A 14,543-nucleotide genomic window follows, 5' to 3' on the forward strand; every position below is an offset into this window, starting at 1 on the left:
ATTATGGGCACAAATATTGAATTTAAAAAATATGTATGATTTTCACACAGTCCTTATGTGTTAGATATCTTATTTAAAAATGAACATTTGATACTTTAAACATTGATGAAGAATTATCGTGAAAAAATAATTAAGAAACAACAAACTAGTGCACAGAGAATGGACAGAGTTCTAATTTTGACTACTTCACATGCAACTAGATTTCTGCTGTGGAAATGAGGTAGATGTATAGCAATTTTCTTCTCACCTGAAAGCAACCCAGCAGTGTCACGACACCCCTAAGCAGACAAACCAAATACCATAAAAGCATTATGAATTCTAGTGTTGGCTTATTGGCTATTTCAGATACTCAGTCTCTAGATCATATCTGTGTTTTGAGTGTGTGTGTGTGTGTGTGTGTGTGTGTGTGTGTGTGTGTTTTAAGAGATTAAGGTAGTCACAGCTGTCTCTAATGTGAAGGTTGAAACTTCTCCCTCACTTTGCTCCTGGCCCAGTGCTTTGTCTTCTATCACCTATGATTTATGTTTGTTTTATCTGTTCTTTAACTTGCAAGGTGGAGTCATTAAGAAATTTTTCTTTTTAATTAAACAAAGCTTTGCTAAGGCACAGTTCTTTTCAGTAAGGAGAAAATATAAACGAATTCTTTTGAATGACATAATAAGTAAAGACAAACAGAGTATGTCTGGAAATGGTAGTATAATTTATTTTTTTGTGGATAGTGCCTTTAGGGAAATAATAAGAACTGGGAATTACTGTAAGATTTGTAAGGTCCTTATTCTTTCATCAGTGAAAATTTGTTTCCATTTAAGCCATCAAAAAATCAATTGTAGGACATTTTCTTTGGAATGATCATTAATGGAAGACTGTACTTTAGATACTGAAATTTTAAAGAATGTTATTATAGAAAAATTTACTCACCATAGTAGAGAGAACAGTATAACCACACTGAATGTTCCCATCATTCAGTTTCAGTAGTTAATAACATTTTGCCCATTTAATCTATAGCCTACTATTTTCTCCCTTCTTCCCTTTCCAGCTGGGATATTTCCAAATAAATCCCAGACATCATGTCATTTTATTCAGGACAAATTGGTATGAGATCCATAAACTTTAAAAATCTGAATCTTAAAAGTAGCATACTTAGAGTTTCAATAATCATGAAAAAAAGTCTTTAAAATGGTATCTTTTATGAGGTCTCTACCTATAATTTTCAGACTTAAAAGCAAAACGGAAAGATGAACTATTTGCTTTCTTTCTGATGCATAAAACATAACGAAGCATAGTAGAGATTGTTTCCTGGTGTTACAGCTCTCTAAAGATCTTCTCAGGTATTCTGAAAGTTAAGCATGACCAACATCAAGAATGCAGTGAGGAAAGTAATAGTTTTCCTTCCTTTGTACTCTCCTCTCATTCTTAAATCCCTGTTCATACCTTGTTCAGTCTCAGGGATGAGTAGGATATAGGCTGCACACTCTAGATGAGAGATTCTCACCTTGGTTGTACAGTGAAATCTCTTGGGAACTTTAAAAATACTCCTGATGTGTAGGTCCCAACCCCACAGATTATGATTCAGTTGGTCTGGGTTATGGCCCAGGCACCCGAATTTTTTAAACGCTTCCCAGCTGATTGTGGTATGCATTCAGGAATCAAGAAGCAGTGCTCTAGATTCTTGCTGTTCAGAGTGTGGTCTAGGACCAGCAGCACCAGCATCTAGGTGCTTATTAGCAATGCAGAATCTCAGGCCCCACCTCAGACCTACTGAATCAGAATCTGCGTCAAATCTTCAAGTGGTTTCCTATGGTCAGTAAAGCTTCAAAAGTGTTGGTCTAGGTCAGTTCTCAACCAGGAGTGATTTTGCCACTCATGGGACATTTGGCAGTGACTGGAGACATTTTTGGTTGTCATAACTGGGGTTTGTGTATGTGTACTAATGCCATCTATTGGGTAGAGGCCAGGGATGCTGCTAAACATCCTTCAATGCACAGAAGAGCAGCCTCTCACAACACAGAATTATCCAGGTCAGATGTTAATAGTGCAAGGTTGAGAAACCCATGTCTGGGTAGTCTCAGAGAATTCATGTTGGTTCTACATACCTTTTAATTCGAAGAGCCTCAGGAAAACCAGGTTTGAGATTAGCCAGGGTCTGTTATTTTTTGTGACGTCCTGAGAGCTCTGCCTTCACTTTTGGGGCTGATTAGACAGGACAGAGAGAGATTAGTTCAGCGTGATGTTGCCAATCTTTGTGCAGAGGGAGAGAAACAATATTACTTTCAAACATTCAACTCATAAGAACCCCCACTTTTAGATTATATAGAGGAGTGATCTGGAACTGGTTTTTTTTTGGAACTGCTTTTTATATGCAGCCGTGAGTCTCCTATGTCTCAAGATTTTGAATGAGCTCATTGTATTCCTTTTGAGATTCCCAACAGTGCTTTCCTTACTTTCTTCCTGTTCCTCAAGCGCTGAGCGGCTCTGGATTGTGGCAGTAGCCAGTCATCTGCTAGGGGGCCTTCACTAAGGGGCACATGTGTGTTCGGGAACCTATTCAGACTAGGACAGATCCATTTTCCCCACCCCTGTCTTGTAAACACCCATGTGTGTAAAGAGTGAGGGCCTCTGGAGGAGGGTCAGAGGAAGAGTAGAGGCCACTCCTCCATGTCTCTGCTCCTCTGCACTAGTAGCTGCCTCTCTTTAACCCAGGTGCCCAGACACTTCTTTCACATTTAACTGGCGATTTAAAAATGTTTTTAGTTTTCTAGAAATGGAACTTCCTGATAGGTAACCCTATCACTTTCAGACATTTGACTTTCAAATGAAGGAATTGCCTAAAAGATAAGGGAAACCTTTGTCTTAGACTTGTGGATTGACATCACCTGAAAGTGTAACTAATGTGTTGATTTATCTGTTATTGAACACAGAATTCTCCTGTGCATCTTATTGTAATGAGAAGTAGGCATATTTAGAAAACACATTCTAAAACTCTTAGCACTATCCGGGAGTTATTTACAATGCCTGAGTTATGCCGTGCCATTGTTGATAAGAAAAGTGGCAACTTGTTTCTGGTCTCTAGAGTCATTGTCTCTAGTCAGTTTATGACATCTCTTTCAAAAAGGTGGCTATTGTACATAGGGCTATCATAGATGTAGGGTGGGAAAAAAATATTTAACAAAGTTTTTGGAAAGTGAAGATTGATTATAAGTACATAGTTTCCACCCACCATAGTTTCCCATACACCTTCTCCATGAAGTCTTTTTTCTTTTCTTATTTATTTATTTATTTATTTTTTTGAGATGGAGTCTTGCTCTGTTGCCCAGGCTAGAGTACAGTGGCACGATCTCCGCTCCGTGCAACCTCTGCCTCCCGAGTTCAAGCAATTTTCCTGCCTCATCATCCTGTGTAGCTGGGATTACAGGCGCCTGCCACCGCGCCCAGCAATTTTTGTATTTTTAGTAGAAACAGGATTTCACTATGTTGGCTAGACTGGTCTTGAACTCCTAACCTCAAGTGATTTACCCGCCTTGGCCTCCGAAAACTGAAAGTGCTGGGATTAAAACAGATGTGAGCCACCGCACCCGGCCATGAAGCCTTTTCTGTCCTTTCTTTTCCTCACTCTGTTTGGATTAAAGGCAGCATTTCATTATTTATGACAATATTTTATGCCTCCCCTACTAGATTGATTGGGTCATTATGCAAATTTCAAAGCATATACTATGATTGTGGCCATCTAAGTTATTAACTAATAAAATTCATTACTGAAAACAGATTTGGTAGTTGACTTTTGAGTCATGCACTTTGTGAGGGAGCTACATAGCATGAAAGACTATTCAGTACTGTTAACATTTAATACTTCTGTAGGGCAGATAGCCCCATAGTATTCTCAGTATGTTATTTAGAAACTTTCAGTTAAACATAGTGGATCGAACAGCTATGTTTACATTAAACACTTCCTAAAACCTTAATAAAAAGGGAGAGAAAGGCAAAACATTTACAAACAGAATAAAAGGGGGGACAAAGGGATGTCAATAGAAGTTTGGAAGTTATAAAATAGATAAATGGTAGTTTTCTGAGCATTTTGGAGAAAGCTGAAAGCTAAGTGCTTGCAGTGAGAAAAGGCAACAAGCAAATTGATGAGAGCTCCAGAAAGGCTCAGGAGTCAGAGGTACCAGGAGCCTCTGAAGTCAGGGAAGTGAGGAGAGAAAACAGGAAGACTGGGTGAAAGCCTGTATTAGAAGCAGTTAGAACCCTGGGTTCCTTTCTCTACCTGTGCTGCACAACAGCCTCCTCTCCCCGATCCCAGCGGAAGACTGGAGATCACAAAGCATTCTTGTACCAGACACAGCTCAAGTGGGGATGGTGAACCATTCTAAACCATTTTGAAGTGGGTGCACAAAGTCTTTATATTGAACAGCGAACCCCATCTCTACTTCCCTTTCCTATTCAACTTTGAGAATGCTAAAACCAGGATTTGTATCCTATTTGCAATGAGGGTGGGGAAAATATTGGTAGATTTATCTCTAGGGAAAAGCAAAGATAAATGTCCTACTATATAGTGGTTGGGAGTTCTGGTTTCTGTCTATTCATCTCAGAGAAAAGCCCTTGAGGTATTAAGCAGCTGCATCATACACCTAGAGCCTCTAATCAGCTGTGTAATGTAATTCTTCACTTTTAAGTAGGAACAGATAACCAAAGAGCACCAGAAATTTAGGAAAACTTCTAACATGAGAGTCAGAGATCAGAACAAATGGAGTAGGGTGTGGAGAGAAAAGAAGAAAAAGTAGAAACTGAGAAAAAAACCCAGATATGCAGGGAGTGGGAGAAAATGGCTGAAAACTGCTAATTAATATTCTCAGATAAGAGAAGTGATTTTCATTCTTGATGTAGGAATAAGATGAATAAAAATGAACATTCCAAGAGATAGCTCTTGAAAATCTAAAATGTAACCATAGAAATTAAAAGCTCAGTAAAAGTGTTTGAAAATGAAATTAATTCGAAATCTTTTAAAAGTAGAACCTGGCTCGGTTGTGGCTCATGCCTGTAATCCCTGCACTTTGGGAGGCCAAGGCAAGTGGATCATTTGAGACGAGGAGCTCAAGACCAACCTGGCCAACATGGTGAAACCTTGTCACTACTAAAAATACAAAAATTAGCCTGGAGTGGTGGCATGTGGCTGTAATCCCAGCTACTCAGAATGCTGAGGCGAGAGGATTGCTTGAACCCAGGAGGTGGAGGTTGTAGTGAGCCAAGATTGCACCATTGCACTCCAGGCTGGGCAACAGAGCAAGACTCTGTCTCAAAAAAAGAAAAATGATTCAAGAAGAAATATTCCAGGCTGGGCGCCATGGCTCACCCCTGTAATTCTAACACATTGGGGGGTCAAAATGGGAGGATTGGTTGAGGCCAGGAGTTCAAGATCAGCCTGGGCAACATAGTGAGACCCTATCTCTATTTTATTAAAAATTTAAAAATATATATATTTTTAGGTTAAAAATAACATAAAGAGAAATGTTCCAGAACTGAAGAATATGAGTTTTCAAGAATGAAGAGGCTTAACTTGGGATGAAACAGTAGATGAAAATAGATTTATACCAAGACCTGCTCTAGTGGAATTTCAGAAAACTGTGTGAAAATATAAGATTCAGGAAGTTTTCAAAGATAAAAATGAAAGGTCATACACAAAGGCTGGAGAATCAAAACCTAAGTAACCATAGGTTTTCAGTAGCTAGACTAAAATCAAGAAGAGTATACTGCCATCAAAACTGTGAAGATTATTATCAACCCAGAATTCTCTGCTTAACCAAATCAGAATCAAATGTGAAAACAGAATGCAGTCATTTATCAGACATGCAAGATCTCAAAAAATTTATCTCCCATGCATGTGCCCTCAGGAAATCACTGGAGGATATGTTCCACCAAAACAAGAGAGTAAACCAAGAAAGAAGAATACTTAGAATCTAGGAAACCGGGGCTACATTGTAAGATAGAGGGGAAAGGAATTCTTAGACTGACAATTGAGTAGCTGGCTGAGAACCTGGTCCAGAGTGGAGCATAGGATGCAGACATTAGGTGGAATCTCTCTAAGTGGGGAAGCTGTTAGCAGATGTGTATGAACATGTTGAGAGGAGGTAAAGTGTTGGAGAGGGCGGAGTCCAATTCATAAGGAATAACTGACTATTTTTATCTTTAGGGTAAACAAAGGTATAAAAAAATGGAAAGGCAAGAATAGCACCCTGTGTGGTTTAGCTGCCGAGCTAATATTCAGCCAGCATGACCACATTTGTTGTTAAAATATTAGTATATTTATATACTGACTGGTAAATAACCAGTACTTCCAGTGCCCTGCCTGTTGCCCTGTTACTTCCCTTGAACAGCCTGGACACTACTGCCTCCCCTCTTCTCATAATTAAAAGAATAATAATTGGAAAGACAGGAGTCTCCCAGGACCCTGCTGAGCTCTTGGCCTCTATTTTGATGGTGTCAGGGTACGAATGAAATATTTTGAACATTATCCCTACTTAGTTGTGAATGCTATTTACATAATCATAATAATGTAAATATTAACTTAGCTAAACATTGTGATAAAATTATAGTAGGAGGATACAGGGAGGAGATATGTGGGACAGGGAGGGAGTTGCAGTAGAGCTAAATTCATATTTCTCATAAATACTAGGAAATTTATGCATAATATCTGAAGCTGAAAAAAATTTTAAGCTATGTAAGCATTTAGTTTAGAAGTACAGAATTAATAGCAGAAGAAATAGCTAAACTGTTTAAAAGTTGTTCCTTAGAGGGAGTGGAAATTGCATGGGTGTGGAGGTGTGGTGTGGTGGTTGCTATTTTTCATCATATGCCATGTAAACCTATTGGCTCTTAAAGTTCTGAATGTTACATTGAAGAAAAAAGTTAATTTAAAATAGAACATCATTTCCACAAACATGTAGCCTTCTAACCAACTTGATTTTCTTTTCCTCTAGTGGCAATATGATCACCTCACAGCTACCTATCTTCTGCTTCTAGCCAAGAAGGCTCGGGGAAAACCAGTTCGTTTAAGGCTTCCTCCTTTTTCCTGTGGACAAGCCAGTGCTACCCCATTTGCAGACATCAAGGTAAGTGTTACAGCCTGTCTTGTGAACACCTTCGGGTCTTGTCATGTGCCCTCCCTGTTCCTGAGGGCATATACCACTGGGAAAGTAAACTTTCTGGTGTCAAGGAGTCAGAGGCAAGATGTTTTGTGACTTCAATATTTTTGATGAGACAAATGGGAAGTTCTGAAGTTGAACTCTAAATTTATTTATTATTTTTTGAGACAAGACTTACTTTGTCCCCCAGGCTGTAGTGCAATAGTGTGACCTCAGCTTAGTGATTCTTGTGCCTCAGCCTAGCTGGAATTACAGATGTGCACCACTATGCCCGGCTAATTTTTGTATTTTTAGTAAAGATGGGGTTTTGCCATGTTGGCCAGGCTGATATCAAACTTCTGACCTCAAGTGATCTGCCCTCCTTGGCCTCCCAAAGTGTTTGGGATTATAGGCGTGAGCCACGACACCCAGCCTCTAAAATTCTGAATGTTAACATGGCATTTTATAAACCACCTCCCCCAAACCCCTTTTTTTCCCCATAATAGCAATTCCTGATGGCTGTAGAAATGTTTAAGCCATCGATGAACTAAAAGGAAAATATAATATACTTATAAACCTACTACCTGTGGATGATATAGTTAATATTTGCTGTGTCTTTCCAGTCATTTTTAAAAAGTGTACTTTTATATAATTTACATGCATTCAGATGCTCTTAAAGGACACATTATTGAATTGAGAGAAAAATTTAAAAATTTTGGGGAATAAGATCTGTGATACAGAATATATGATACTTTATATGACATGAAATATTTTGATAAATATTTGACATTTATGTTAAGGGTTTAGGATTTTGTTTCTTTTATAATTTGCATTTCTTTACTGAAATGGAGCATGTTGATTAGTGTTTCTTCCTGTGTTATTTTGAGCAGTAGGTAGAGCTCATGTAATTCTTGCATAAGAGTAAGTTATAGCCAAATTATTTTTCTCTACTTTGCTGTCTTTGTCTCAGTTTTCTTTATCATGGACTTTTTTTTTTCCTTAATGCGCAGTCTTGCTTTTGTTCCCCAGACTGAAGTGCAGTGGTGTGATCTCGGCTCACTGCAACCTCCACTTACCAGCTTCAAGCGATGCTTCTGCCTCAGTCTCCCGAGTAGCTGGGACTACAGGCACCCGCCACCGTGCCTGGCTAATTTTTGTATTTTTAGTAGAAACAGGGTTTCACTGTGTTGCCCAGGCTGGTCTCAAACTCCTGACCTCAGGTGATCCGCCCGCCTCGGCCTTCCTAAGTACTGGGATTACAGGCATGAACCACCATGCCTAGCTTGTCATAGACTTTAAAAAATATTTGTTTTATTTTCGAGACAAAGTCTCGCTTTGTTGCCATGGCTGGAGTACAGTGGTGCAGCCGTGGCTCATTGCAGTCTTAACTTCCAGGCTCAAGCGATCCACCTGCCTCACCCTCCCTAGTAGCTGGGACTACAGGTGCATGCCACCACACCTGGCTAATTTTTAATTTTCTGTAGAGATGGGGTCTAGCTATGTTGCCCAAGGCTGGTCTCGAATGCCTGGGCTCAAGCAATCCTCCCTCCTTGGTTTCCCAAAGTTCTGGGATTATTGGCGTGAGCAACTGCACCTGGCCTGTCATGGACATTTAAAATGGTGAAGAAGCTTACATATTTGGAGACACTGTGTCATCCCTAAATGTTTGTGTTAGTCCTTGTTTTCTATATGATGCTTTGTATTTCCCATGGCTTAAAATTCAGCTCTCCAGATACTTTGCCACAGGGGTATGGAACGTTGTAATGTCATCTTCCCTCAGATTAATTCAGGTTGCAAGATAAATAATGTAAGCACTAGGAAATTGCACTTCATCCTCAGAGAGAAGTAGTTGGCCTTCTTTATGGAATCCAAGATAACACAATTGACTGTGTGGATGAAGTGATTTTTGTTTTCACTTTATACTCCTCAAAACTGTAAAAAAAAAAAAAAAAAAAAAAAAAGTTAAAATGCCACCTGTTTTGTTGAATTCCCCCTCCCACAGATTCCTTTAATACCTCATTTAGATCCCCTTTTACTCCTTGTTAGTCAAGTGCTACAGGCATAGTAGGTCTTATGTCCCTGCCAGACCTAACCTACCCTCCTTTTCCCCTCCCTGGTTGGTCAGTACACTGGCTGTTGTGTAAAGAAATCTCTGAAGGGAGATACTTTTATTCCTGGGTTGGTTTTCTAGTCTGTTTTGGAGAGTTTTAATGGCTGGTAAATATTCTCTGCCTAGGCAGCTCTTTTGCACATGAGCGCCATGAATCAGCCAATCCCCCATCCTGCCTGCACTGCCAAACCCTTTAAACTTTCAGGTGCAGGTAACACATTTGGGTCCAGGAAAATGCAAAACCCTGAATTTTGCTTCTGCTCAAGTTAGAAAAATCACTTTCACTAAATTTTATAACAGTTTACTTAAGGGGCCTGAGCCATTGGATTTTTTTTTTTTTTTTGAGATGGAGTTTTGCTCTTGTTGTCCATGCTGGAGTGCAGTGGCATGATCTCGGCTCACTGCAAACTCCATCTTCCGGGTTCAAGTGGTTCTCCTCCTGCCTCAGCCTCTGGAGTAGCTGGGATTACAGGTGTGCGCCACCGCCCTTCCCTGCCGCAAATTTTCATATTTTTGGTAGAGACGGGGTTTCACCATGTTGGCCAACCTGGTCTCAAACTCCTGACCTCAGATGATCCACCTGCCTCGGCTCAAAGTGCTGGGATTACAAGCGCGAGCCGCCGTGCCTGGCCTGGATTTTCTTATGTCTGAATTGGCCTGGTCTCAATTGATCTGCTCACATGAGTTGTAAGTGGAAAAGACCTGGGAAGATAGTTACTCTTATCTTCCATCTACTACATAATGAACATTTACCTAATAATTTAATTATTTGGACAGTCATATTATTGAATCAATTTTATTGCAGATAAAGAGACATTTTAATGATAAATGAAATAGAAATCAAATTTTGGGGTCTATTCTGATCTTTGTGCAAATTGAGACATGAAGCAAGTCACATAGTCTGTTTGTACTGTTCTTCCCCTTGATAGAATTATCCCTTTTCTCTGGGGTGTTGTTTATAAGAAAGTAAATAATCATGATCAATCAATCAATAGATGGTCCTTCCAGTGAAACGGTAATACAGACTGGTCCAGGAACCACAAAAGACCACATTGTTATCAGTGTCATTAGCATTTTCAGGCCCCATGCTGGGTTGCTGGGAAACCAGTTTGTGTAAAGTATGGACTTGTTCTCTAACAGTCAAGTTGAGGCAAGGCATATATATAGATAGATAATACTGCATCATAGTAGATGATGGGGGCCAGAAAAGTGGTCAGAGTTGTGCTGGGGAGCTTTAGAGGACGGGAGTGATCACCATGGGATCCAAACTGGACCAACAGTCGAGGTTAGAAAGATGAAAAAGAAGTGGCACAACATTCAGGGCAGGATAAATGGAATCAGCAAAAGCATGGGCACCTAATTGTGCTTGGTGTATTCTGTTGATAGTGGCTGGACTTGTTGCGTTAAAAAAGAAGAGTTCAAGTAGGGGAAGAGAGAGAGCAAGCAAATGAGCTGGAAGGGTAGGGAAGAGCCAAATAACAGAGAACCTGAAAATGCACATCAGAATTTTAGACTTTGTTCATTTTATCTTTATTTATTTTATTTTTTATTTTTTTAAGACTAGTCAAGTGCAGTAGTGAGAAGCGGGGAAGAGTAGAACAAGGATTTCGATCTGTAACTGACTGTGAACAATCAATTGAGATAACTCGCTACCTTTGGACCAGCCTAAACTTTGTTCAGTAGTTACTGAGGAGCCATTGATTTTTGAGCAAGAGAGAGAGACATGAACATGATTTTGAAAAAATTCATCCAGTGGTGTATAGAATTGTTCAGTCAGGGGTGCTGTGTGCGCTATCAGTCCCTACTGCAGTACCCATGACAGCTGTCATTCGTACAGCACTGTACTTCTTTCCACCAAGCCTAGACTTAGCTTTAGGATTTTTCTCAGCCTACCTCTCCATGCAGCCAGTTCTAATTGGTGGTTATTGGTAATCCTGGAGAACTCTGTCATCCTGTGTTGAGAAGGTGGAAAGATTAGTGGTAGAGACAGTATTGTCTGTTTGAATAGTCTAGGTATGAGAAGATTTGTCCTTGATCTAGGATAGTGGCAGTGAGACTTTGGGAAAAAAAGGATGAGATATAAGAAATTTAAGTAAAATTGCCTGGTTATATTAACAAGATATTGAGGGAAAAGGAAGGAAGGAGAAATAAAAAGTCCAAGTACACCCACAGTCTTCAGGGTATAATTAGTATACCCTTAGTTTATGGAGGGGGAAAAATGAAAGAACATAGTTATTTTGGTGGCATTGTTAGCACAAGACCCCAGATGTCCTATCCTTGGGAGATCCTTTATAAGGCTAATTTTCTTCCTGGTAGAAATTATTAACTACCCTGTAGATTCTTACAAAGAAGAAACCTATATTTGGAAGTTGTTTCCCCTCCATCTTCTACTTTGTCAAATGTTTTTATTTGTAAATTTGCAATAGAGTTGTCTGGTATAGTGATTACGTGATAACAAAAAGTAGTATGCCATGTAACATAAGAATGTTGCAAGACATATTATTTGAGAGGTGGAGATTTTCCTTTCTGATACTTTGAACTGAAATTTTCTGACTTCCTTTTTCTATACTGGATGGTCAGCTCCTTCAATATAGTGTCTCCTATTAAATTTTGTTTCCAGGGCCTTGCTCTGTGCCTGGAATACAGTTGTGCACTGCATAAAGGCAACGTTGAAATGCATATATGATGGTGGTTCCATAAAATTATAATACCATGTTTTTTCTGTACCTTTTCTTTTCTTTTTTTTATTTTTAAATTTTTTTTTGGGATACAGTCTCTTTGTATTACCCAGTCTGGAGTGCAGTGGCACAGTCTCGGCACATTGCAACCTCCACCTCAAGGACTCAAGTGATCCTCCCACCTCAGCCTCCTAAGAACCTGGGACTATAGGCACATGCCTGGCTAATTTTTGTATTTTTTTTTGTAGAGACGGGGTTTCACCATATTGCCCAGACTGGTCTCCAACGCCTGAGCTGAAGTGATCCACCCACCTTGGCCTTCCAAAGTGCTGGGATTATAGGCATGAGCCACCACGCCTGGCCTTTTACTATGTTTAGATTTGTTTAGATACGTAAATACTTACTGTTGTGTTAAATTTACCTATAGTATTTAGTAGAGTAACATGCTACACAGGTTTGTAGTGTAGGAGCAGTAGGTCCTAGGTGTAGTCTAGGTGTGCAGTAGGCTCTGACATCTCAGTTGGTGTAAGTACCCTTTATGATGTTCACACAATGATAAAATTGCCTAATAACATATTTCTCAGAATGTGTCTTGTGTTGTTAAGTGATGCATGACCATATTTTAAATATTGAATCATAATACTGTTGTCTTTAAGTTCTTCTGTCTTTTCATTGAAAAGTCAAAGAATTGGAGCCTGGAAGATGTGAACACAAGTGATGGAAATGATGTGGCTGGATTAACAGACTATGATAGGTGTGAAGATAATTTATCAACAGGTGTTGCTACTCCCCAAACATCACAGGTTAGTAATTTTTATTACTATTTAAAGCAGAATATATTGTTTCAATTACAAAAACAACCAGACTAATGTGAAACCAAGGTGTGCTTGCAAATTTAATGAATTCTTAAGCCACTGAAAATGTTAATGAGAGATAATTGGATTAGGAATGAAAGGGAAGTCAATTATATCCAAGTTGAAGAAAGCCAAGATTCTATTTTAGAGCACTTCACTGCTCCTTTATTTCCTGTTTATTATTATTTTTTGAGACCAAGTCTTGCTTTGTTGGCCAGGCTGGAGTACAGTGGCACAATCTCAGCTGACTGCAACCTCTGCCTCCCAGTTTCAAGTGAGTTTCGTGCCTTCCAAGTAGCTGGGATTACAGGTACCTGCTGCCAAGCCTGGCTAATTTTTGTATTTTTTTTTTTTTTTTTTTTTAGGCGGTGTGTGGCGGAGTTTCGCTCTTGTTACCCAGGCTGGAGTGCAATGGCGCGATCTCGGCTCACCGCAACCTCCGCCTCCTGGGTTCAGGCAATTCTCCTGCCTCAGCCTCCTGAGTAGCTGGGATTACAGGCTACTCAGTAATGCCACCATGCCCAGCTAATTTTTTGTAGTTTTAATAGAGACGGGGTTTCACCATGTTGACCAGGATGGTCTCGATCTCTTGACCTCGTGATCCACCCGCCTCGGCCTCCCAAAGTGCTGGGATTACAGGCGTGAGCCACCGCGCCCGGCCTAATTTTTGTATTTTTAGTAGAGATGGGGTTTTACCATGTTGGACAGGCTGGTCTCGAACTCCTGACCTCAGGTGATCCACCCACTTCAGCCTCCCGAAATGCTGGGATTACAGATGTGAGCCACTGTGCTCAGCCTTCTTTTTTGTTTAAAATGAGATATAATAAAGTATATGCTTTACATGCAGTTAAATAGTGAAAGTCACCTTTTTTGTGTGTGTGTAATTCTATGTGTTTTGACAAACGCATACAGTTGTATAACAACCACCAAAATTAAGATATTAAACACTTCCATTACTACTCAAAATTCCCTCATTCCCCTTGTGGTCAACTTCCCCTCCCAACTCTCGGTGGCAATTACCTGTTTTTCTTTCCTTTTCATAATTTTTATTGTACTTTAAGTTTGTTGAGCTTTTTAGATTAATGAAAATTAGTATAGATGAATTTTTTTAATCAAATTTGGGAAGTTTTCAAATATTTTATTTGCCCCACTCTCTTTGTTGTATTTTCTGGGACTACCCTTCCATGTATATTGGCACACTTGATGGTGCACTACAGTACTCTGAGGCCCTGTTCAATTTTCTTTTATTTATTTTCATTCTGTTTCTCAGACTAATTTCAGTTAACCTGTTTCCAGGTTTCTGATTCTTTCTTCTGCTTCCTGAAAGTGCTATTTAATCCCTCTAGTGAATTTTTTGTTACGGTCATTATACTCTTTAACTCCAGAATTTGTTTGGTTCTTTTAAATAGTTTTATCTTTGTTTATACTCTCTATTTGTTGTGACACTGCTTTTATACTTTCCCTTAGTTCTTTAGACATTCCTTTTGTTATTTTATCATATTTAAAAACTGATTTTCAGTCGTTGCCTGGTAAGTCCCATGTCTGGATTTCTTCAAGGACAATTTCTATTGACTTTTTTTTTTTTTTCCCCGTATATGGGCCATAATTTTTTTTGAGTCAGAGTCTCACTCTGTTGCCTAGGCTGGAGTGCAAGGATATGATCTTGGCTCACTGCAACCTCTGCCTCCTGTTTAAGAGATTCTCTTTGCCTCCTGAGTAGCTGGGATTCCAGGCACCTGCCATCATGTCCGGCTAATTTTTTTTTTTTTTTTTTTTTTTTTTTTTT

At 39.4% G+C, this 14,543-nt stretch overlaps 1 protein-coding gene across 4 annotated transcripts in view; it reads left to right on the forward strand.

Annotated features, from left to right (window-relative positions):
* Positions 1-14,543, forward strand: part of MELK (maternal embryonic leucine zipper kinase) — a 97,526-nt gene that overhangs the window by 63,409 nt on the left and 19,574 nt on the right. For all 4 annotated transcript variants that reach the window (XM_032240079.1, XM_032240080.1, XM_032240078.1 and 1 more), the window contains 2 exons: positions 6,972-7,103; positions 12,584-12,706. In XM_032240079.1, the coding sequence (XP_032095970.1) occupies positions 6,972-7,103; positions 12,584-12,706 (255 nt within the window). The remainder of the gene's footprint in view (positions 1-6,971; positions 7,104-12,583; positions 12,707-14,543) is intronic.

Source organism: Sapajus apella, unplaced genomic scaffold (genome assembly GCF_009761245.1).
Source record: "Sapajus apella isolate SASKATOON/1434 unplaced genomic scaffold, GSC_monkey_1.0 scaffold46, whole genome shotgun sequence".
Classification (NCBI taxonomy): domain Eukaryota; kingdom Metazoa; phylum Chordata; class Mammalia; order Primates; family Cebidae; genus Sapajus; species Sapajus apella.